At 29.7% G+C, this 27,580-nt stretch overlaps 1 protein-coding gene and 1 long non-coding RNA gene across 6 annotated transcripts; one reads left to right on the top strand and one right to left on the bottom strand.

Moving 5' to 3' along the window:
• Window positions 1-1,490: 1,490 nt before the first annotated feature.
• Window positions 1,491-17,479, top strand: Sky (GTPase-activating protein skywalker). Of its 5 annotated transcripts, none has more exons than XM_070315251.1 (12): window positions 1,491-1,591; window positions 5,109-5,573; window positions 6,022-6,210; window positions 7,034-7,158; window positions 7,530-7,676; window positions 8,469-8,603; window positions 9,044-9,262; window positions 11,404-11,433; window positions 12,970-13,056; window positions 14,662-14,820; window positions 15,871-16,100; window positions 16,422-17,479. In XM_070315251.1, exons 2-12 carry the CDS (start codon window positions 5,210-5,212, stop codon window positions 16,561-16,563), a joined length of 1,827 nt encoding a protein of 608 aa, XP_070171352.1. In that variant the 5' UTR covers window positions 1,491-1,591; window positions 5,109-5,209; the 3' UTR covers window positions 16,564-17,479. The 5 variants fall into 5 exon arrangements, with proteins under 5 accessions (XP_070171352.1, XP_070171351.1, XP_070171353.1 ...); XM_070315250.1 differs by lacking the exon at window positions 1,491-1,591 and adding an exon at window positions 3,671-4,007; XM_070315252.1 differs by lacking the exons at window positions 1,491-1,591; window positions 11,404-11,433 and adding an exon at window positions 3,671-4,007.
• On the bottom strand, window positions 14,257-24,421 carry LOC138944349 (uncharacterized). Its single transcript, XR_011448727.1, has 4 exons — window positions 23,784-24,421; window positions 16,381-16,559; window positions 15,886-16,105; window positions 14,257-14,807 (listed from the first exon to the last, which is right to left on the bottom strand). It is a non-coding gene; the product is annotated as an uncharacterized lncRNA (long non-coding RNA).
• Window positions 24,422-27,580: the final 3,159 nt, after the last annotated feature.

Below are 27,580 nucleotides of genomic sequence, written 5' to 3'. Positions count from 1 at the left end.
AAGCAGTGGTATCAACGCAGAGTACTGAATATACTTGAAATGTATCTCGAGCAACGTTATGTTCTATTATAGGTAAAAAGTAACCTTGAACGTTTTGTTGTGCGCGCTGTTTCTTCGATAATCTTATAAAGAAATGGATATTTTATTGGTACTCGGATTGAAGCCTGATTACCCGGCCCACGCGATCTCGTAAGCGATTTCGTGTACAAAATCACATGTATTAATGGTATATACACAAGGACACTTCGGCGACTCGCCGATTCTTTTTCATTCTTTGCACGCATAAAGCAAGTAAATCATGCAAATTAACTATATGTAAACGAGAAAAATACGTTCAAGTATTGCAGAGAAATGCGAGTGCAAGCGCATATTAATTAATTAATTTTATTAATTTGTTTTGTATTAAATTTATATCGATGCAATCGAAGAAAGAGTCTTCGATTCTACATGAGAAAGTGAATTGAGAATGTTCTTTGGTTATTCTAGTACACGAGAGAAAAAGAGAGAGGAAGGTGAGATCGAATTCTTCGGATTTTTTAAATTCTTCAGAGAACGACTCTTATCGTATTTCATATATAACATCTTTTACTTAACTTCTTCAAGAATCCCGGGTACCGAAAAGATAAATAATATCTTTTGTGGAGTTCACAGGCGCAATGTGACCCTCGAAGAATTAAATGTGAATTGCGTGTGGCACTTCGTTAGCAGAGCCCAGGCACCGCTTACGTTGACGCATGTTGATGAATTATTCAGCGTGCACAAATCCACGAAGAAGAATGGTAATCCTCGCGAAATCGTCGGGAATCAAGGTCATAAGCCGAGACATGCGCGGTTTGGCACTTGTAAAATTTCTCGGCAGCCGAATCCCGACCTCTTGCATTTCGCACGCTGAAATTACGCGGCATTGCGTAATCATGTGCGAGGATCGTCCACGGTAGCACGTTACTGCTCGTTATTTATCACTCGGTTCACCCGATGCTCTCTCACGATGCACAGTGGTACATGGGCGAAACTGCGATATCTATAAGGACGCTCTTTTTATTCAGATTTTTCCAAAATTTCTTCTTTCTACCATTCCTCGTTTACATTTCAAATATTGCTCATTAATTTTACTATACATGACTCCTTTCTTTTTTCTACATATTTAGCATGAGTTGAAAAAAGATTGACGCAAGAGAATTTTGCGAAATAATTTTAAGCTGCTTTTTACAAATTTTTTGTCCTTATAATCCTGTCAATGTGAGTATACACATTACATAATATTAATAAGTTATACGAGAAAAAGTTCAATTTTAGGAATCTTTTTTTTCGATATCTATCCATTTATTCCCTCGAGTGCAGTTTACATAGGGGTCTCGATATTGTCCTCTTTAATTTTAATCAGCTCCCCTTTAATTTTTTATGCTCTCCCGCTACTTCATATTTCCATTATATTATCATAGTCACGTGGGAAATGCGAAATAGTGGGAGAATAACGGAGAGCAGCGTAAGAGGAAGTGGTTAAGAGTAAAGTGGATGACATTAGTGTGTTCTCGGCACACATTCTTTTCACATTTAGAGCACACTGTGGCACTTTCTGTCTCTTGTTAAGGTCCATTTATAGTATCTGTGTATCCTGTGTGTGTTTGATTTGCTCTCGCAATGATTCTTTTCCATATCTTCAATCATATTTTTCTGAAGCTTTAAATTCAAAAACCGAGCACCTTTATAAACAAGCCTTGCACTGGAAGGTGTAGGAAATAGCGATATTTCATTCGTAAAGCTTTTCTTAGGCTCTACAGCGGCAACGAATTTGAGACACAAATCTTTGTGATCTTCTCGTTTTTCCAAGAAATTTTATAGTTTCATATATTTTTCTTCACAAAGCTTAGACGGCGATGTAATCACCATGGAAAGAAACGCAAACTTAATGCATATCGTTTCGCGCTTTGCATATTTAACAATGCAATGCATGCGTTTACTTTCGTCTCCGCCTTTGATGCGATGTATTTATACTGTCAAGTGGTTCGAGCGTTCTGAATTTGCAATAATATTTATCTATGGCAGAGCAACTGCCTCGCAAAAGTCTCCATGTATTCTATATATACAAGGTGTCCTAAAAATTCTACTTTTTCTCTCAATTACAGATTCTTTAATGACATCAGAATTAATTTTTTTTCCTTAAAAAGAATTCAACTCGATTATTTTATCATCTTCGATATCCTTTATATTTCGACTATTTAAATAAAATAATAGAAATGAGAATGAAAAGGAAAAGAAAATATTCTTGATATAAAATCTTAATAGGAAGAGAATGATCGGTCGCAAGAGCTAAACCGCAATTGCATTAAACTATCTTAATCTGAAATATTATCTCAGAAAAAATATATAGATTAAATATTATATATATATATATATATATATATATATATGTATATATATATATATATATATATATATATATATATATATTATATTATATATAATATATAAAATATTTGTGTGTGATAATGTTTTGAGATAATTAAAAATATTACAAAGTTTTGTTCGCACAATGTCTTTACGAATATCACAGTGTATCTCATGAATAGCACATGGTGTTGATAAGCACTGAACGCATGTTCGTGTCAGAGAGATAACACGCGCTTTTTATTAATAACCGTTAAGTATACCAAGATTATAGCTAGTCGTGCTTTTGCATCTGGCCGAGCTGTTTTATTATTAGCGACAGCTCTTTCTCGCGTTAATTATATGCTAATATTATATATTCATTGTCTCCGCTTGCCGTTCGCGTGTCTGATGACAGGTCAATGTCTGATGGAAGCTTTTTTTTCTTTTTTTTTTCTTTTTAACAGTAATCAAGTCGCGTTTCATAACACAAAATAATAATAACAAATCTCGTAATTAATGTTATTATCTGTTCTATTTCATAGTTATTAGAATAAAATTAAAGTAATGTAGAGTATAATTTAAAAAAATATATGTATAAAGAATTCTCCATTTTTCTTCTTAATAAAGAACAGTGGATTTTTTCGACAAGCTCGATATATGTTTTCTCAGTTCGTGAAATTTTTTAAAAATTCGGTATCAGTTCTCTCTATTCGCAAATTGAATTGATTTTCACGTCGTCGGTACATAGTTTCTTTTTTGCGACATATCTTTATCAATTTTAATAGGATCTTTTTTAGCAAGTATCTTCGTAATTGAGTTTTTAAGTTTAAAAAACAGATATCTCTCTATCCTCTTTAAATTCTTATATTTACACTATTGAAAAAATAATTTTCCAAATATCTCAATGCATTGTTCCCGAAAGAATTGTAATAAATTTTTTTGCGAACGCAGTTTATCTTTGTAGCACTAATTTTTTAATAATCAATAATAAGATAATAATATAATTTCTGAAACATCTCTATAAATATTCTTGCCTCATGACTCCAGAGTTTAAAACAGCTATACATAAAAATATATGATGTATATATATATATATATATATATATATATATATATATATATATATATGCATATATGTTAGTTTTAATTGTTAGTTTTATGTTTCAGTTAGCCTTGCATATATATATGCAAGGCTAACTTAAACATAAAACTAACAATTAAAACTAACATATTACATATTAAATTAACCAATATATAAAAAAAGTATATACATAATTTGAAATGTTTTTAACCAATACAGTCATATAATACGTATTTAAATGCATATTATAATGAATATTTAAACGCAATATGTACGATGGAAATAAACTTGGAAATGTTAAACGAATATGAATTTAGTGAAATGTTAAGACATACGTATGACAAATAGTGTATTCGCGCGAATCCGAATTACTCATGCGGTAAAAAAAGCGAGCACGTGGTGCGGCTTACTGTATACGTATTCGCCAGGCTTGTTTACGCTGGCACTCTTACAACGAGACAATTGATTTTGGTCGTAAAATGAGTTGCGCGAGAAAGCGCGAAGACGAAGCCAGGAGAAGGATGTTGTTGCAATGCGATAGTAACAGATGTGCACAGTAAGCGTTAAAGCGTTATCTCAGAGAACTCGTGCGAATTTACAAGCTTTAAACGATGTCGCAATCGGATGCATTATTATTCAGCCGTATTTAACCGTATTGCGTAATTGTTGCGAAAAGAAAGAGTTAATATATATATATATATATATATATTTTTTTTATTTATTCTATAATATTCTTGCGAACATACAAAACCCCTCTGATAATAGAGCAATTTCTTCGAAACCATATTGAATTATTCGCGTTTGAACCTGGAGATACATATATCTCTCTGAACAATTTGAATTTGAATTTCAAATAAAATAGCAAAGTAAAATTAGTCAATTAATTATGAGAACAAACGAAACAAAATGATTAATTATTACTATTTGCAACGTAAATTAAGATAAGTTAATTTGATAATATTTTTTTTCACAGATGTAAAAAAATAAAATGTTATTCTTATAGTTGTGATAAATGGTGACAGTGAATGCTTTCTTCTATTTCAAACAGATCTGTTTTGTATTTATTATGTGCATGATATTTTCCTCCTACGCATGTTTATATTCAAGTGACAAATATGAAGTACAACAACAAGAAAGGAAATGATAAAGAATATAAAAAAATATAGAATAAAAGAGACACGGAAGTTTGATTGTACATTATGTCATAAGTAAAAATATAATAATTTATTTTTGTACATCTATAATATGAAATATAGTGTTTTCTCATCACAAAAAAAAATTTTTTTGCGTGTTAGAAGTTTAGCAAGTTATCTCTTCAATTTAGTCAATTTTCACTCTTCAACTAGTCGATTTTATAAAACTGTTATTCTATCTCCCAGGCTTGATTGTCTCATTTTCATCCAGACGAGTTAGCGGTAAGATTTATGAGACAGTTCCTGAAAAATAAATATAAGCTAAGGTAAAGTACTTTCGTTAGAAGACAGCGACCAATATGAAATAACAATCTTGTAACGAAGAAACATTGTATTATCTGTATTAAATTGCATTCACCAAATTACCTTATCTTATTAATTGAGATATAGATAAATTTTTATTACCATAGTAAAAATAGTCGTCTTACATACATACATACTTCATACGGATTTTTTTCTTTCAGATGAAAATTGAAACATCCCAGGATCTGACGTAGGATAGCAGGTGGATGAATGAAAATCGCTAGAGTGGCCGCCATGACAAAACTCACGCCGTAGTTAAACGATGTTAGTGACTGCCTCCCCGATGGACAATCCCCCAAAAACATTGTCGGTGCTCGAGGAGGAGGCGGCGAACATCGACGACGCGTTCCCGCCGCACGTCGATACCAGCAACATTGTCATACAGCCGGAGTCGCCGACCAACAAGAAGCAAACCTTGAAGACCTTCACCGAGGTGAACGCACTATTACAAGCTGATCCGCCAAGAAAACGGGAAGTAAAGCTGATCATACGGGAGAACGGTTGGCCGCTCAACAACGGCATTAGGGCGCAACTCTGGCCGGCACTCTGCAATCAACACGCGCAGGGCAAAAATATGCTCAACGGATTCTATTGGGACATGGTGAATCAAGTTTTTGGAACAACAGGTTAATAAATACACCAAGAATCTTTTTTCGGTTATTTTTTTTTCATCTTATATTTGCTGACGCATTTATACTATCTTTTGTAAAGAGACAAATTAATATTATATAATAGCAGCGCGATTGGATTATTAATCTTACTTGATCGTACATTTATAACGTTCTTAATTTAAAAATTAAACATTAATTAAATTAATATTACGTTAATAAAAAATATTAATTTTTTCCATAATTATTGAAACATATATACAGTCTTAAATGATAACTTCTTCTATCTTACAATTCAATGAAACAGTTATGTTAGTTACATCCTTCTAAAGATTTCAGATCTTCCAGAAGAATGTTTAATATTCTTTCTTTTTTATATAATTGTTAACTATATTTAACTTTCTTTGCTCTTGTAAAAAAGGTCCTTGAATATTTATATAATGTTTGAATTAATTTGTCTGTGCAGAATTACCAGAAAAGTCTATCATGCTACCACCGTTCGTCGATAGTACACATTGCTTATCTTACAATTTAACGATAAAGGGCAGAAACGTAGCGGACAGAATCGTATCAGTACTGGGATACGCTTGTCCTGACATCACCTACAGCCCGTCCCTTTATCCATTAACTGCACTTCTCTTGCATTTTGTGCCAGGTGAGTTAAAACTAAGTTCACGCTATAAGTCAATAATAACTTGACACATTAAACGTTATAAGAATGTAGTTATTTCTCGCTTTACTAATAAAATATCGCGAATTTGCGGCCAAAACGAATTTACGGTACAAAGCGAGAAATAATATATATTTTCTTTTTTTTCGGTAAGGGAAAATCGACTCAAAATTGGCCAAAGAAGCCGCAGTTGAAAGAAAATGCGCTTAGTGAGGGCAATCTGTATATACAAAGTGAGTCACGCAGTTTGAACAGGTCATATTTTTTTATAATTGACGATAGAAAAATATGGTAAAAATTTAATGATTTTTAACTTCGACTTAATTTTTCAATCTTGAAAGTTTTTCCCGAAAAATATAAGTTACGGAAAAATTTTGTTCTGTATTTTCGACTTATATTTACACGATGATTTGTTTTTTGTTGCGCGCGCGCGCGCGCGCACGCACACACACACACACACACACACACACACACACACACAAACACACACACACACATCCATACATACATTATGCTGCGATACATTTATATACATTCATACATATACTTATATTCAATGTACTCTTGAATATATACTATTAGTTACTAATTGCAGTTACTTATGAGAACTTTTGTCAGTTGCATATGTAATTACAATATTACTTTTAATCGATAATCATTAATGAGTTATTTACGATTTTACGCATCTTTTAATGCAATGGGTTGAGGCCTAAAGTATAAGTAAATTTATTATATATGGTAATAAAAAACTTATTTACTGTGAATATAATAAACCGCTGCTTATTATTTTTGAAATATTATTTTTTAGAGGAGGAATGTTATCACTGTATGGCCACTTTGGTAGCAGCCAAAGAGAAAATGTTCATCACGCAAACTAAACTGCTTTACGAAGTTACGTGGAAAACCGTAGAACAGATCACTAAAAAACATGTCGTAAGTAGCAATTAATTCTTAAAGTTGAGGCTATAGATATTATATTCATTACATAGTATTATTTCCAATTGGATAGCTTACTTATTTCCCCCCCTCTCTCTCTCTCTCTCCCTCTCTCTTCCCTCTCTCTCTCTCTCTCTCTCTCTCTCTCTCTCTCTCTCTCTCCCCCTCCTTCTCCCTTCTCTCTCTCGCACACATACATTCTTTCTCTCTCTCTCTCTCTCTCTCTCTCTCTCTCTCTCTCTCTCTCTATATATATATATATATATATATATATATATATATATGTGTGTGTGTGTGTGTGTGTGTGTGTGTGTTTTAATAAATATATACTACATATAAAATGGTATTTCTCAATTCACAATTTTAAGAAATCAGCTGCTGTACATTTAGCGAGGCATTGCTCCGGCTCAAGAGCAGAAAGAATCTACATGGACTGGATCTGGTGGATTCTTCAACTTCTTCCATTTCAACATCTAGTCAGGGTTATGGACTGTTTTCTTCACGAAGGCATTAAGGTGAGTTTATACTTCGTCTCTGATCTTTTATTCCCACTCTTTCTCTCTGTCTTAACAAGTAATATAAATTTTTTCGAGATATATATATATATATACATATAATAATCTGTCATATTCAATCATTGAAGAATTTCGAGAACTAATTTAAACTGTATTAAAACCAACGGAAAATTCCGGACATTAATTCTGACTATATGCATTCAAGTCAAAATCAGTCGAGAAACAGCCTGACGTGAGACATCTAGTATACATATGAAATGCGAGAAAAATTGGCATTTCTCCAACTGATAGATAAAGATGAATCGCATGTTATATGTATTCTGTGCAATGCACTTATATTCTAGGAATAGAACAAATGTTACATTCGATGATTGACTTGGTGCCAGCGGAAAGTTGTTTGCAAGAATTTTTATATCCTGTATAACATATTGTGCACAAAAGTATTTTTTACGGATATATACGCGATCCATATACAAACGTGGATCCAAAGATTGCAACATTTTGTTTTACAAGTTTTGTAACGCACAGAAATGTCGATCTATTATTAGTTTTATGGTATTATAGTACATATCATAACAAATAATTTGCGTCATAGCTACGATATGTATTTATTTCGTCAATATTTTCACGTGCTTAAGATTATCAGTTGTATCATTTCGATATAAACCGTCAGCGAATTTCTCTCTTTATGCACATCAATATACTTTTTAAATACAAGCATTAAATTAAAGATATATTACCTTAACTAAATATAATTATTATAAATAATCGTGATTAAATTTTTGTTTTCAGGTCTTCTATCGGGTTGCTATGGCTATAGTTTTATTATTCTATAAGCATTCTTCGTCGCAGAGTTCGGAATGGATGAATGAGATTTCGAGGAATGGCATAGATGCTGCTCTATCTAAGTTTTGTAGACAAATACCAGTAAGTAATAAAATCTAAAATATGTATTGTGTTTATCAATAGTACCATTTATTGTGTGATTTGACGCACTATTTTCAACATTTCCATCGTTCCTCCTTTTATAATACTTTTCTTTCTACAAATGTGTCGATTTATAAAACCATGTAAAATTTAGTTTCAAACATATCTGCATATCTGATAATTAGTGCATAAACTTGTTTGTTATTTTATTTCATTAACAAGTATGCACTAAATATGCATTAAGTATGCAGTAAATAAGCATATTTAATGTACACTTGGTAATAAAAGTAAACAAAAGGTTTATACACTTTCAATTACCGCGTCTCGGCTCCTATTTATCAGTTTACTCAACTAGTATTTATTTTTTGTCGTATTTTATAATCTTGTAAAGTTCTAATTTTCAAGAATAATGTTAAAAATCGCATTTTATCAATTTGCAGGTGACACCCGCCAAGTTTCTGCGCACCGCTTTTGGGATTCGCGGACTCAGCTCAGCATACATATCACGGGTCTTTCTACGAACGGAAATGGCTCTCAAGAGTAAGAGTGTCTTGACGGGACCTCGATCCTTGGCCAGATCACGCTCGACAGACAATCTGCCTACCAGTCAGTCCCAAGTCAATATTCAAATGATGTCACACACACTCACAATACGAGAAGTATGTTGTTCATCTATCTATCAATTTTTACTAACTTTCCGTATTTAATCGAGTTTATTAATAACATTTTGCTTATATATAGCTTATATTTAGCATATTCATTGATTAAAATACTTGGGATTTTAGTATCACGTATATAGATCGTCTCAAAAAGAACAGATATCCTTTTTATTGTGGATTTTTTGACCGATTTCTTTGACATAATATTTTTTCAAGAAAAATTAATCTCAAAACGGTTCTATGATTTGCAAATATTTATTAAGTAAAGAATGAGAAAAAATTGGTTTTTGATAGGCAGGATAATATTTTTAAATGTAACTGATTGCGTTAGATATCTAGAAAAATGTAGTTTTGCAAATATTTATTAACTACAGATTGATAAAAGAAATTGATTTGACAGATAGTAATGATATAACTGCGACTGGATCGCTAACATAAGAAAATGGTATTAGTAAAAAATGATGATAATTTTTATAAATAATTAATTTTTTCAGCATGTTTTTGTGGATGTAATATATACACATCGCGCACAAAATTTGTTTTTGATTTTTATTATATTGTATATTCTAAAGACACGTATAGAAGTTTTGTTAGTGGTGGAATTTTCAATGTATTTTTTATAATGTAAAAATTATTAATAATTTTAATTATTTATAATTTTATAGTGTGAAAATTAATTGATAAATTAGATTTTATTTTATATCTTTCTGAATCTTATTTCGACGATCTTTTTATTTATTTTTTATTTTAATTGCTTTCATTTAAAAAAATGACATATTTTCAACAATCTAAGTCCTAAAATAGCGTGTTTAAATTAGCAATATAAAAGAGAATTTATGATATAGATTTAATATAAATTCAATATGCAACAAATTAGATATATTAAAATTAAATAATATATTTAAATTAAACATTATAAATTGCAATATTTCCTGCAGAAATATTAATTCCAAAAACAGAACTCTAGCATCTGATTGTGTGAAACCTATATATCTAGAATTTGTATGCCCGATTATAATTTTAATTGACGAAACTTTCAGATGGCAAATATGAAATATTCCTAATTTTATATATGGTGTGCAATGTGTCTTATTATCCCAGTATTAATTATTAACCAGCCCCTTTTATTTCCTAAAAAGAAAGGGAAATAGATAACAAAAATAAAACTTAAATTTAATAGTGTGAATTGGTTTCATTGTAGGAATAACAATAATCCATAAAAATTGCTTATATTGAGAAAAGAAGAGGGAACTTTATCCATTCATAAATTATCTATAATATATCACTGTTTAATAAAAATTATAGTTGTGTTTTTCAGGATTGGTACAATGAACTTTGATCTAACAATTTATTTATGAATCATAAAAGTTTTATTTGATTGATTATCGGATTATCGGTTTGAAATGTGGTTTGTCATATGATTAATGATTAATTTTTGCGCGATTTTATTATTTACGTCCAAATATGAATGCCGTTCAGCAATTAATTGTTATAAAACGGCTATTATCTAATCAAAATATTCGATATTCGAAAAACTAGTTTGAATATTTTTAATAATAAAAAAATGAAGATGCTCCTCAGATACTCAACATGAAAAACGATTAAATATAAATTTTATTTTTTACAATCTATTGTACATATCTCTTTCAATTTTTAAGAAATGATAGGGGTCTTTTTAGCTTGGTTGCTCCATATGATTCCTCTTACTTTGTAACAAAGATTGAAACAGTTATAATTTCGTTGAGTTCGATTTTCGATGTTACAGATATGCAAGAAAAGACCTTATGCCGATTATCGCGTTTCGTTTGCTCATGGATAAACGTAAGGATCATTAATGTGCATGCCTATGATGTTCAAATCTCAACTCGACGAAATTTCAGAATGCTACAATAAACCGTGATACAACCAATAAATAGATAATTTCTCATGAAAAAAAAAACCAAGCAAAAGATATTGATTTTTCTTGATTTTGAATTTTTTTGCATGAGAAGAATTGTCCCTTTAAATCGATTGTATCATAATTTATTGAACATTCTATATACTGATTTCAATCTCCGCTTTGTATAACCCAGCGTGTTAAAGTAGACTCTTGTAGGGTTTGGTGAACCTCTGAATCTCTCAATGATTCCATTTGTTTTCAGAAAGAATGTGAAGACACGTACAAAGACAGGGTATCGTATAATTATCTTTTTGGGAAATGTGTTGTCAATTTCATTGTGCTCTACCCACTCCCTTATCCCTTCCTTTATATTCTCTGAGATATTATTTATATTACACTCATTCTACTCACTCATTGCCATACATTTGTCGTGCCAGCTTTGTCGCTGTTATTACTTATATTTATTCGCAGTGATTCCTCTAATACGTCTCCTTATCGATACGATAATAACCACAATAATCTCGCCATGTCTATTGCAACGCATAATGTGAAACTCTCGCTGGCTTTTCGATGTGGCTCCGCGTGTATCAATGCGGATTGCAATTATGAAAGTATAATAAATATAAAAAACAGGTTCTTATTTTAATTAAATGATTTTAATCGAATCTTGATTTAGAGAGAGCGAGTGTTTAATATCAAAAACTTTCACCCCCCCCCCCGCCCCCTCTGTGTTACCTATTACAAATTCATAACTTAATTTTTTTTTAATGTAATTATTATACCAATGCAGATATTATACTAGCTTTATACAGGATGCTTTTCGTAGATATAACTCTGTTCATATATATCGTATCTATCACTCGATAAACATCTAAATTATGTTTTTTGTATTTTATTACACATTTTTTTGTATTTTATAGCCCATAAATTCGTAATTTTATTAATACGTGATAGAAACAAATAGATGAGAAAATTACATTTTTAGTTAATTTTTAGGTATATATAACATCACAAAAATTGTGCAACAAAAATAACGAACTTCTTTGATAGTATCGTTCTCAGATTTATCATAGAAGCCAATGTGATTAAAAATGTTGGTTTTATCTCTATATCCTCTCTTATGTAATTAACAACATTTTTTCATCATAGTAGGAAAGGAATTAAGAACTGGTGATAATATTAGATGAGTTTTCATTATACATATTGAAATATTACATTCTACTCTATTAGGAGACTGAGTTTCTTGGTATTTCAACAAATCTTGCGCGGACTTCTAATTTTTTATGGTCTAAAGATATGCGAGAATAGTCTTTATGTATATGACAATTGAGATCAAGGTTTACACAACCATCTATTAATCCAATCTATTAAATAGATTAGTCTTTTCAGCACATTTCATAAATGTGTTCCTTCCAAAATAAATTATGCAATTAGCATGCAAAAAGATAATCTATTTCGATGTATTGTGCAAGAAAAAAAGAATTTATATGATTCTTCGATAATAATTTTAATGTGAATCCAGCAGCCAAAGATCAGGAGCCGTACGATAAAAATGACGAGATCGTTAAAATTAAATTCACGAAAATGTATTATCCGCAACACGAGTGAAACAAGTATTTGCACACCACGCCTTCTTTTTTTTTTAAGTTTACATTACAAAAAAAAATATCCATTGGAATATTCGTGCGGTGGGTACATGCAAATTACCGTTTGCACCGGTACCGTTAACGCGCTGAGCACTATACATCGATGTAACTGACGTGTTTGTGTTGTCTTGTGTTGTGCTGCCTTCACTGGAATGATGGATTAAATGATACCGGGTATATAGGGCGCACACAGTCCTGGACCACGCGCCCTGTCAATGGGTGTTTATCCCATACAAAGTATATGCTCCCAGATCCTAGATATGCCTGATGTAAGTACTCTCATACGGCCGTCCTTTCATTGATCAAATTAAAATTCGAAAGCTCTGTCGAATAGTATATATAGGTCTTTAGGCTTGCATGTCGATATTGTCGTCGTTGGTATACATGCAATCGTCAAGAAATGTATACCGTACAATATACAGAGCGTTTTTCAGAATGACACTGAAATGCTTTATACGATAATCCTTACGATATCACTTTTTGAGATAAGGAATATAATCGGAGAAGATTTACTTTGTGCGCTAAGGAGTCTTGAAAGATATAAATTGAGGCATATCATTCAAAATTAAAATGTGTAAGTAATTGATAGTAGATAATATTTCTTGAAATATTTCCCTGTATTAGAGGAAGAAAGAGAGTGTAAAGAGGAAAACCGAATAAAAAAACAGAATGTGCAGCTGAAAAGAATGCATTTATCATCGCTAACGCAAGAATCCATATTGGCGTCTTGTTAACATCCATCTGTATTTTTATCTCTAACTGAGTGATGCTGTATCCTGACTGTGTTGCATGACGAATGACATTTATGCACTGATTTTGCAAAAGAATACGGGTGTTTATTTTCGGCAGCACATCATATCTGTTATATCATTATATATTTTGGTGACACCCCACATAAGCAAAATAAAAATTTTATTATTAGAATTATTAGTTTTATTATTAGAATTAATATTTATAAGAAAATATTTACCGTATAATATAAATAGGAAACATACTAATTATTCTCTTATTTTGTATATATTTTTTATAGAGATATGTGTGCGTATGTGTAAATGTGTAGAGATATGTGTACATATGTGTAAGATATTATATATAAGAATAATTTAATCAGAATATTGGTATCAGAATAATATTTACTATAATTAATAATTACGAAGTTGTAAGTGCCGATATGCATAATTACGAATTGGAACGTAAAACAGTTCCTATATCAATTATAAACAATTAACGCATAAGAAATAATGAGATGACAAATGTTGTATTACTCTTTTAAGAATATAGCCAAGTTTTTTTTTTTCGTGACATATATGTGCAAGAAGAGTTAAAGTATTTCGCAAATATCCATTATATTTTTCAATTAGATTACATATGTAAATTTACATCACACAATTAAATCTTTCATGATTATACAATCTATGAGATAGATAATTGCCAACAAATAAATTTTGATATATCTTTGCTTCGTTATCATCTTGTTATGGAAAAACACAGTAAACGCATAAGCAATAAAATGCTGAAAAGCAAGAAAATATGACAAACAAATTTCCGCACAAAAGATCTTTAATTCAATCATATCATATTTTTATATTTTTCGGTGATTGTATCTTAGATAAAATTACGTTCAACAAACATGATGACTTTTGTCATCATTGAAAATACAAATCTCAATTTTTATTAACATGTCGGTTACTGTATTTTTCGGTAATACAGCTGATAATCATTTTGATTTAATGTCATAATCGAGCGCATGTTTTACCGTGGTTTAGTTTGATTCTCTTATTAGTGAGCCGTTGAAAACTAATGTTTGCACAATTATAAAAATTGTCTTTCATTTTTTATGCCCGATTAATAATGTAAATTTGTTTATTTGCCAGTTATTTACCTTATGGTCGTGGCTACCGATGAGAATCACAATGTACCAGCCTATTTTGTTGTACACGACCGAGGAACATGGGTGCTCGTTAACGACGTTCTATGTACGAGTTGAGCAACACGAGCCGACCCTTCTGATGATAAAAACCTGTAACAACGAGGTAAAAAAAATATCTTTATTCCTCAATAAATATTTATTTATTTTTTTCATTAGCAAAGTGATAATGTTAGATATAAATTACATATGCTATATCTTTTTATACATTTTTACTGATTTTATTCAGACATTTTTTAGTAATTAAAGTCACATACATGATTTCATGAAAAAAATTAAGATAATTCTAAAATATTGGTTTAAAAAAACTCTCTTTTGAAAGAAAATTTAATTGTATCATTATATTTTCTCTTTTAAACTAAATTTGTGTGTATAAAGTCCTTTTTTATTTTAAATAGCTTGTAACAAATAATTTTTATATGTATATGAGGACTGACAATTAAGTTCGTAGAAAATATTTATTACAATTACAGAATACACTTATTCGTTATCTAATACACGATCCTCTTTAAAATAATCTATTCCTAAAGCAATGCACTTGGTCCAATGTTTTTTCTATTGCAGAAAGCAGTCTTCAAAATCATTCTCCGTAAGACTGTTTAGAGCACGCATCATTCATTCCACCTCCGCTCGTGATCTCAGTGACGATCCCTCATGTCTTTCTTGATTTTGGGGAATAGAAAAAAGTCAGAGGAGGCCCGATGTGACTTCCTCCGATTTTTTTCTATTCCTCAAAATCAAGAAAGACACGAAGGATCGTCATTGAGATCACGAGCGGAGGTGGAATGAATGATGCGTGCTCTAAACAGTCTTACGGAGAATGATTTTGAAGACTGCTTTCTGCAATAGAAAAAACATTGGACCAAGTGCATTGCTTTAGGAATAGATTATTTTAAAGAGGACCGTGTATTAGATAACGAATAAGTGTATTCTGTAATTGTAATAAATATTTTCTACAAACTTAATTGTCAGTCCTTGTATATCTAAACCAGTTATGTGTGTATGTGCATTACGTGCTTATTATGTATATTTATTGTAATACATTTTTATTTTTACTCATGTAATATATTCCGATAAATAAATATAATTTGTTTCTACATTTTATCGAAAATCTAAAAAATTAACATGTTTTATTTGATTAAATAATGTTTTTCAGGTATTTGGAGCTTACTGTTCGACAAGATGGTGCGAGCGTAATTTGAAAGATGACAGAGGGCATAGACAAGCGTATTTTGGTACTGGCGAGACATTCCTGTTCAGTTTATATCCTGAGCGAGCCAAGTATCCTTGGGTAGGCATGGATTCATCGCACAATGATTCCAGAGTACATCACTCGGCTGAACTATTTATGGCCGCGGATTCGAGAATGATAACTATCGGTGGCGGGTAAGCTATAATATAAAGTAATTTATTATATTATAATAATGAAATCGTAATATCGATAAGACTGTCGTAGCATCAATATTATATTCAATGCAAATAAATAAATTTAAATAAAATAAAAGAAATTGATAAATGTATATTATTTAGAAATCAAAATAGTTTGTTTAATAGATTTAAAACTGCTCTTGTAAATAGAAAAATACTCTATTGAAAAAATTCTGCTTATAAAGTATTATATTCCTGTCTCATTAAGTAAAATTATTGATTTAGAACAAATTATTACAAGACACTGTATCAATCCATCATGTTGTTTCTAATTCTCAGAGACGGTCAGGCGATCTGGATGGATGAAAACATAAGATTCGGCAAGACAGATCGATGTTCGACCTTTAACAATCCACCCCTCTGTGCTAGTGGTGATTTCGAGATCAGAGTGTTGGAGGTATACGGCTTTGCGGGTGCCTGAAGAGAGGGAACAAACAGCGGTGTATTAGTTTGTTTATTCCCTACTGCCATTTAGCGACTCTCTTTCTACATATACGTACTAAACGTACTGTGTTATGTGTCATAAATGTGTCCCTGCGTATCGCCCTCTTTAGGAAACTAGCATGCAAATAACGCACAACATAGAATTTATTCCAATGTAGGAGGACAAAAATATTGTATTTGGTTGTATATAGACATATATACAAAATTTGCATTTTCTTTTTTTCATTTTTAGATTGTGAAATAATTCGCGCGAGTACATTAATTTGGTATTAAAATTTAAAGGAAATATTGGTAAATGTATATATTCACAGAAAAAATGAGTATAGAAAGAAAGATAAAAGCATAAATAACTTTATATATATGTTATGACAAAATATTTGATTGTTCTATATTAATAATGTAATACCAAGTGTATAAGGTTCATTATGTTCCATCTATAACTATCCAGTTGATTGGATTTTTTATATAGATCTAATAATCTATAGCATATTCCTGTATATTAAATGTATAATTAAACGTAAAAATACTTCAAAAAAACTTTTACGTTCTTCTAAACAAAGCTATTTAACCTTAAAAAGGATTTCCGCCGAATATCATTTTTGAAATAATTATTTGATATATCCTTGCTAAACTCTTAAATTTTACTAGATTTAGTTTCGTAATATTTATTTAATCGAGCAATTGAAAAGAAAAATAATGTTATTTATAGAAACCAAAAATATTACAATTTTTCGCATTAATATGATGCAAAAAAGATATGTAAAGTAAAAACTGATTAAATCTTATCAAATATATATAAAGTGACATCTATGTTTATAAACTGTTAATTTAAAATTAATTTATTGAAACTGAGATATATAATATAAAATACAGAAATTATAATAATTACAATTGGAACATTGAGACTGCGATATAACATTTATTTAAATACCATATATATATATATATATATATATATATATATATATATATATATATATATATGTGTGTACATATTCATTTATTATTGTTTTTTTTTCTAATTCTTAACATAAGATAATAAATTATGAAGAGCTGGCAAGATAGTTAATAATTAAACAAAGCAATATAAGTTTATATAGATAATGTAGAGATATGTGCATGAAGTCCTAATTAAGAACTCTGATACTATACATAATAATATTGAAATTAATATATACTGTGTAAAAAAAACATAATAAACATTATGTTTTTTTTTTACAGACAATCTATACGCAATCAAATCAAATATCTTTGTCCTAGATTGGATACATTTTACAGTGTACATTGAGAAACACACTCTGCCAAGTGACAACTCCTTGCGACAATTATTGTCAACTATACATCTTCCGACTATTATTGGTGGCAATAATTGATTAACATCAAATATAATTATTGAGACTCATATATAATCTTTAATGATATACTGATAATGATGGTTTTTCAGAGCAATTATTCGTCAACGATATAATTATCAAGAGTATTATCGGTAGTAGTTGATCAATATCAATCACTTATAGATTCATAAAACAAGTATGTTTTATGGATTTGTAAGTATTTATAGTTATAAGATAATTAGAATTACATTTCGAACGCGGGTAGCTTATTATGCCAATTATTGTCGGCAATGTAGTTGCAAAGTGTTGCGGGCAATAATTTGATAATTTTATGTATGGATTAATCCATACGCGATAAATAAAAAGGTATGTTTATATTAATAAAATATTGTTTTTTTTTTCTAAACATACCTTGGCATATCGAGAAAGTATCTACGATTGCTTATACAATAGTAGTATTGCTTATGAATATATCGAGGCAAGAAAAGTAAGACTATAGACTTTGGCGTTTCCTCTGTCTCTTGAGATTATTTTTTTTGGTCATTTTCTTCATTTTCAAATACAATGATCATCCTCTCAATTTTGCATGCACATCTAGACGCTTCGGCGGCGGGTGACTTTACATTAAATTTGTTAATTAAGTAAACCCGGATTATATATGCGATATGGGAATATTCGTCCTAAGCATATTGATATCTTAAAATCGGAATATCGATTCATTGTTCGAAAAGATAGAAACGATGTTACATGTTCCAATAAAGAACATGCAGTGAACAAAAGAAATTTTAGCATAATTTTATGCAAAAAAAAATTTCTTAGATTATCCCAAATTTGTTTATATCATTTTAATTATCTTTAAATTGTAGTAATCAATACCAATCGAAAAAAAGAAGCAAAGATAATAATTTCACGTTTTTAGATAGTCATATATGATAGTCATATATGTAAAAAAAATGAATATGTATGTTTTCATATGTACATTATCATCCCATTATTTTTAATAATGTTATACAAAGATGAGAAATATATTCTGCAATAGATCTAATATGGTAATATAAAGGAAAATAATGCATTGAAATATTCTACAACGGTATTTTTTTAGTATAAAATTATCTAAGAAAGATGGAGAATGTAGAAACATTTTTATCTTTTCCATTATATAAAATCATTAGATACTCTTTTAATAACGAATTCTTTGAAACATTTTAAGACGAATATCCTCACATAAAGATATAGAGGCTATAATAATTTTAAAATGGAAAACGATTAAAATTATGAAGCCAAACTCTAACATTTTTAACGTTTTACGTTTTTTAATTTAAATTTATGACAAAATTTATACTCTCTATAATATATTTAATAATCTATGTAAAAAAATTTATATTTTTGTCATTAATTGCATTTTATTACATAAAATTTTTGTCAGAAATCCTACGATACATATCTTACTGCAATTGAAGTCTTCAACATCGATATATCGACGACATCAATTTTGAGAAATATTAATTTTATTTTCATATATATTACAAACATTTTTCAACATTATTTTATCGATAATATGTCCCAAAAAGTAGTTCACGTAATTTTGTAGCTTTATTTAGTACAGAACTCTGTGTATCTCTAACTTGTGGTATCAGCAAGCAAGCGAGCACAATTCATTCATAATGTCGATGTATCACACACAGTAGTTAAAAACTTTATCTATCTGCGATAACTTTAGAGAGTTTGCCCGTCGTCGAAATATCGGTCTCTATCTCGTAATGAAACGAAATACAATATATTAGTCGCTGATATTTAACCGCGAATCGATCTTCGACAATAACTATGTTGAGGGCCATAGAGTCTCAATGCGAAATTTCGCGACTTTCGTTTTGTACATATCTAAGGAACACGCTGACCCGTTTACACAATTACTTAATATTCATTGGACCAGGAATTATTGTTATATATGTATATATATAACAATATATGTGTTATATATATACTATTATGCATAATGCCCCTGTGTATATATACGTATATAATAAGTATAAATAACATAAATATATATGCATGTATGTATCCCCCCTCCTCCTCCTCCCGTTTCGCAGATTATTTCGCTGCGTTTGTCGTTAATTTCGTTATTGATATTCGTGTACACGCACGTCCCTATTGTAATGATTATTTATCTCTTACTGCTGTTGTATGTAGCTTTAACGAAGTTGTTGGAAGTGGAAGAGTCTAAATTTTGTTCATAAAATTACACAACACACACACACACATTTTGTGAGTCTGTTGCGCGTAATATGTAGGTATGTAGGTTCTATACTGGATGGACCATAAGTATGTTAAATTGTGTTAAGGATTATATGGAATGATGAGATGCCGATAGCACGAGAAGTAATTCTTTATTTATATGAGCTTTTTAACGTGCGAACACTTTTGCACGTTAAAATGATGATTATCGGGAATGTTTATTAGTTATTTAACAATTGAATATAATATTATATGATGTTTCGAGAAAAAGAGGTGCAACATTTGATGAAATAAATTTTTAAGCTCAAGTTGATCTTACAACTTATGTAAATAAAATAAAGATTTATATGTACAACTGTTGAATAATTTAAAGGTATGAAAATACACAACAATTTAAGCGTGCGAAACATTCAATAATCCGAGAAATAATTTTTAAATTTAAAAAATTATAAATAAAATCTTCAATTTGTTAATATCTTCCCTCTTAAGCGGTATGATAAAATTTATCATATACTATAAGTTTTAATAATACGAGAGAATGCTTAAATAGTAAATCTTTAAACATTGTTAATAGGCAATACTTCCAATTTTATTGAGATTATTTTCATTTATGGTATTAACTCTTAATTTGCAATATTATTTTTGCCATTTTGATTTATATTTTTCATAAAGAAATTATGAATATTATTCACAATAATATTATTCATGTAATATTAATGCTATATATTGTATGTTTTTATAACGCCAATATTTGCATAGAATTCAATACTAATCATTATAAGATTATTAAATGTCATGTGAGTACAAAAATATTGCACTATTAAACAATTGATTTTATAAAATTGTGATTCTATATATAAAATAATATTTACTCTATAAAAAATTATGTTTTACATTTAAATTAAAATATATTGTATATATATATTTGCTTTTCGTAGAAATAATATATGTCTTATAGAAATATATGCTATTTATCCTATAATAAAATATTTGTTTCATAAATTTATATTTTTCGATATAATAAATTTAAATTTTTTGTTGTGTATACATTCATACAAACATATATATATAACAAATATATTTTTTTGTACAGAGAGAATATTTATTATTCTTACACATATCTAATATTTAAAAAGCGACTAATGCCGAGGATACTCTTTGTTAATGTTCAATTATTGTAACAGAGACAGACAAATATTATAAAATCAAACAGTTTATAACATATACACTCAGCGAAAAAAATTCTAAATTGGATTAAGGATTAATCAAAAGACATCTTGACTTGATTTGCTATTTCATATCTGTGACGAAATATCTTTCGTAATAAAATCTTTTTTGTATATAAATAAAAAATATTCAATATATTCAATCATTAAAATCATTTAAAATGCAGCATGATCTCGAAACTAAAGAGGATCGTTTTTAAAATAAATGATAATTTAAGAGAGGATAATCTTATAAAAGGAAAGAAACAAAATAATGAACAACTGCGTCCATTATTTTTCAATACAAAAGATCGAAAAATATTGCTCAAAAGAGATGCGACATAAAAATGTCAAAAAAATTATTCAATAACAATTTTTTTTAATAGAAGGATTATTTGTATCTATAAATACATGACTTATGGTGCATCCCGTGAAATGGCGTTAATCTTGTATATATGTTCTCCTATAAATGAAATATAGTTATCGTCGCTTTTAAATAACAAGATGTAGACAAGACTTGTATCATTGAATAATCGATGGTCAATATCTTATTTGGTGTTATGCGATATTAAAGAAACATATAGCTGAAGTAACAGAATGATATTGCGATACATCTTCTTTTCTATAATTTCGTTTTAAATCTTTTAATCTCTCTTAATTACCAAAATGCGGAGTAAAAATTTGTTCACTTTTCTTTGTAAAACATGTTTTTAGAGAATGAAGACACACATTTAATTACATTTGTTCCAATTGCGATATTTGTCTATGTTAATAGTATAGATAAAATGTTTTTATTGTGATTTATATCAAATATAAGTGCTCTCAGCATCGAGACAAATGTAAAAACGTAAAAATGTACAAGTTGCTTACACTCCATATTAAAAGATTTTCACCTTCCCGATGATCATCATGTACAAAAAAAAAAAAAAAAAAAAGACGAAATGCTTTTTATTTTATCAACACATGAAAAAAATATCCTATTACGTTTATTAATCACATGTCAATAAGTTTGTTTATATTCATTTATTTTCATTGATGATAATATATAATAATACAGGATAATGCTGAAACGGCGCTAATTAAAATTCTGAGAATTCCTAGAATATTACGTTATACATTTCGAAAATTCGAACAGTAGAAATTCAAATTTTTAAAATCGGCAAAATATTAAGAAAATATAATTAAATAAGAAATAGCACAATAATTTGTTAAAGTAATTTTTACACGCACATTTTATATATAATAACGGATATATATTTTTCTTATTACACTTTCTTTACATGTAAAATCCTATACGTTTCTATATCACACGCGCGCATATACAAATGTCATCTAGAAATGCATTATGTAAAAAATTTACAATCTTATCTCAATATATATTAAACTTGTAATATTATATTATTTTTTTATAACTATTTCGTAGTACTTCTAATCATTTTAATTAAAGAAAATTATGTATAATTGTTTTTTATACACTATAGATTTTGTGGAACGCTAAAAAGTAGGACACGATTGAGTTTTTCCACTTTTTTCATTATTCATCATTAAACTATCGATTTCTTTATGATAGTGAGAATAACTTACAATAATAATCATGTAAATAAAATGCTCATGTTCTAATAATATTCTAATTCAAATATAATGCATATAATCAAATAAATTGATAAATAACTTCATTCGCTTAACTAGTATATATATGTATATGGTTGCTGTATCCAATTTTTTGTTTCTACTATTAAAATTTTTATTGAATGTAATAGTATTGTAACTTAAATGTATGTAAAATGTTAATTATAAAATCCACATCTATGTATTGTATTCTAAATTACTAAAAAACTAATTATTCACTATCTTGTGTATAGTTGATATCTTGGCAATATAATAGCATATAAAATACAGCAATAAACTCATTCATAAAATTATTTTATAACAACGAGAAGCGCGCGTGCATTAGCAAAATTTTTAAATATTGGAGTCTATATATTACTATGCTATTTATTATGTATGCGCTATAAAAAAGTAAAAAATGGAATATTACAATAGATCAGAAATATACCTTATATGCATTATAATTCACATTTCAGGAATATATGTATATATTTCCTAAAAGGACAATATAATCAATGCATTTTAATTTATATATATATATATATTAAAAATAGACAAATTTCTTACAAGTAGCTATAAAATAATTTTAAAGAATTTAAAAATGTGATTGAATAACTGGATAACATAAATAATTCGAGAATTCTTTTTTAAGTTTTCTATTAAAAATACTAATTAAATTAAAATAAAATTATATTGATTGAGACAATTTGTTAAAAAATTAAAGATCGAAATACAATATCCCACCGCGCTCAATAATTTCGATCTGTGCTACTCAAAAGTTCCGGAAATATATTTATTAAAAATCATACACTTACATAAAAAATTAATGGCTTTCATCTCCTTCGAAGTAATCATATTTGACGACGGACTTCGTGAATTTTTTTGCCACCTCTGGCAACATTTACATCGGTGATGCCGATTGAAGGGTGCCCAGAATGCTCGTCATCTCCAACGGATATTCTGCCGTTTTTGAAACGCTTAAACCACACGTACATTTGGGTTTGACCCATTGCTTCCTCACCAAAAGCTTGTTTTAATATTTGATGAATTTCCGCAGCCGTTTTGCCAAGTTTGAAACAGAACATTTGACACAAACTCTGTTCTTTCAGTCGTTTCAGCCATTGTGAAACATAACCTCACAAAAGACGCACAATGTAAACAAACGCAGAATGATACTAGAGACGATGTCTAGCGGCACATTGAAGTACTATTTCTGGTTCGAGCGCGGTTTTTAAATTTCGGGAACTTTTTACGTAGTGTACCTCGTACACAAACCATACAGCTTACAGCCCCTATAATGCAATACAATGATGACCCTCCTCCGCCAATGCCGATGTCTCCAGACCATGCTCCAAATATGCTTTATTCACGATCTCAAACCATAAGTTTTGTCTCTACTAGATCAACCTAGCACTTTGGCTAACCAGTGAAACATACGTGAGTAGATGCCACTTTTTTTATAAATAAAGTTTCATTGACACATACAACAATCATTTTATAAATTTAATAATTAATCTTAAAAATAAATAAATATATATATATATATATATATATATATATATATATATATATATGTATATATCAGATCGTACTTTGTATCGTATAAACAAATATCGCACGATTTCATCTTGGAAGATTATTATCTTAATCAGTTTATGATGTATTATGTATGTGTATAAAAGAAAATAATTTTAAGAAATTATTCTCTTTATCTAGTGCCGCCATATCATATGAAGAATGTATGCAAAGAGCGAATAGTATTAAAGATCACGATTAATCTAAATTACATACACGATGCTCTAACGAGCCTTTCGTACCAAGATATCCGATCTTTAATTTTCCAATATCTTGTAAGAACGAAACATATAGTTACTTCTAAATGCTTTATATTATTTTGAAAACGACACGCCTACCTATGCATATTTTATCCCATAGATTCATCTGGAAAATAAGATGAAATATCCATTTGAAAAATAAGTACAGATAAAGCGGAGAGAGGAATAAAACCCCATATCACCGACAAATTTTTTTTTCTATTTGACGCGCTTGCCCCATAATGCAGAAGCAAGAAAAATGCTAGAAAAATGCAGACTCTGATCGCTACTATCTCATATAATATATTCAATTATTAATCTTTTACGTATAAATTGTAACTATGCATATTTTTATACTTTATAACATATTCCACTTACTATTATGAATATATCGATGTACGAATGTATGTTTTACGCCGAATAAATAATACGTATTATGTGTAACGAAAAATATTATAATTTTGGAATATACATATTTTTTTTTTGTATTTATGTTTATAACTATGATTAGCACGCTTAAAGAAAGATTTATTGCAGGAGCAATAAAAATAGTTATGCGAAAATGATATATTTACATAATTTATTTTATATCTCAACATCATCTCATCATATTATAATCATCATCGAGTCACATAATAGCAAAAGTAATGTTAATAAAGTTTTGAATTTTGACAGGAACGGATAGTAGGAATGACGAATAATAAAAAATAATGCAACGAAGGAGAGAAGAGGCGGAAAATAGGAATACGGAAATTGAAGATAAAGTAAGAAATGTAACGAGAAAGGGCTTATGATATAATCGTGAACTTAGCACGAACGGTCACTCCTATATGTGAGATTTTCTATTCTACAATAATTGTACTCCAAATTTACAGCATAGCAAATGTACATGGTACAACTATTCACATTCAGCCACCAAATGCCCGGTAAACTATTATTGTAGGAACTGAACCCATTCATCTTGAGGCATTTAACGCCACCTTAAATATTGCGAATGAATGTCGGATATCTATTACACGATATTGCTATCGGATGACTGCGAAAATTGATTAAGTATAAAGACGGTCGAATAACTAAACATTTTTATTCGGAGAAGAAAGATCCCAAATGTTTGCTAAACTATTTTTTATATTGCAAACTTCGCTTTAATGTCGCTTATACATGAATGGTCCCGGTTGATTATCAGACCTTGCTCTTGTTGACATATGTATTATCAAAATCTATATATTTCTTTGACGGTCCATTCTTACAACCTACGCTTTCAGAGCGGTCTCCCGTGTTAATCACAGAAACATCCGAAGCAATATCGAAAGGAAATAATGCGCTAATTCATATAATCTGTGAGATATGATTGACATTCGATGAATGTGTACAATCCAAAATAGTGTCCATAGGAGTATACTCGTGCTAATTCCATACAATTTATGTAAAAATTGGAGTGTTGGAATAAATTCATATCCGGCACAAAAATAATTAAATCACAAAAAAATGCACATAACTATAGAGATTCAATGTATAATTTTAAAAAACACTTAGCCAGGAATCGCGAGCGCAGACTTATTTAGCAATAAACAAAACTTTTGATGAATGAAAACTCTTATATAATGTCGTAAAATTTGAAAGTAACAAAGAATGAAATCATAATAATGTTAAAATATTTCATATAGAGACAAGAGGAAAAATATCTCTACAATACATCGATTTTTGTGTCCTTGACTCGATAATGTTTCCTGACTTTTTTCTTAAACTTTTTCGAGCGTCTTGGTTGTCGGGAGGGAAAAGGAACTGTGCGCTCCGACTTTACAAAAATTTACTTCGCTTATATTACAATAACCTTCCCTCGATTTAAAACACACACATCATTTTTTTTCAACCCTTAATATATTATTATCATAAATAAATTTGGTCTATCGGTAATATTGTGAATACGCCGGTATAAATACTGGCAGTATTTGGTTAAGTAAAAATCATGATCGCTAGAAGAGGTAACTTGTACGGGATCAGTTGCGATATTGCAAGAACAATTCTTCTCGTAAGTATTTCATACTTATTTTTTTACATTTCGCGCAAACACGCACAAATACGTCGTTTTAATGTCATTTCGCAAATTTGACGAAAGAAATTTGTATTGAATGACATAAATACGCACGTTACTACTTCCAGCAAACTTGATTTGATATTCTTTAATTGTCGGAGGTTTCGCAAATCTATCCACGACAGAAGCACAACTTCCCGATTAGATGCCAATGAAATACTTTCCTTTGTTTAACTATCATTTATATGTAATATAATGCAAAATAGAATCATTAATGCTCTATACAATCGATTTCTTAAAGAAAAATCTTAATAATCGTATGCTTACTTTTATGATCGTTATTTCATTGTCAGAAAAAACATTTCACGAAAATGAATACAGTATACATAGATATCTATCAAAAAGATGCGAAAGAGACTTTCATTTCGACAGGCTGCACAGACCTCGAATGAGCTTCACGGTAAGTGATAAGTTGACACGCGACAAAGGCAAAAGAGATAAAGCTACTTCGTGAATAGATCTACCAAATGGAACCGATAGAGGAGTGCTGTGAGTCAAGTAGATCGGCTTGAAAAAACGGGCGTTGTAACAGGTGTCCTCGACATTTCCAACTTGATCTATCAAGACTGCCCTGGTCAGCATATATTGTAAACTATCGCGACCCACTTATTCACGCCTCGCGGCGCCTTATTTTAAAAAAATAATCAATGTTGTTGTGTTATTGTTGCCGCTGCAATAGTACTCTGCGTTGATACCACTGCTT

The sequence above is a fragment of the Polyergus mexicanus genome, unplaced genomic scaffold (assembly GCF_030449975.1).
Source record: "Polyergus mexicanus isolate NDT 795.1 unplaced genomic scaffold, iyPolMexi1.0 SCAF_166, whole genome shotgun sequence".
Taxonomy (NCBI): Eukaryota; Metazoa; Arthropoda; class Insecta; order Hymenoptera; family Formicidae; genus Polyergus; species Polyergus mexicanus.
The sequence above is the reverse complement of the archived record's forward strand: the minus strand, read 5'-3'. Positions and strand labels throughout refer to the sequence as shown.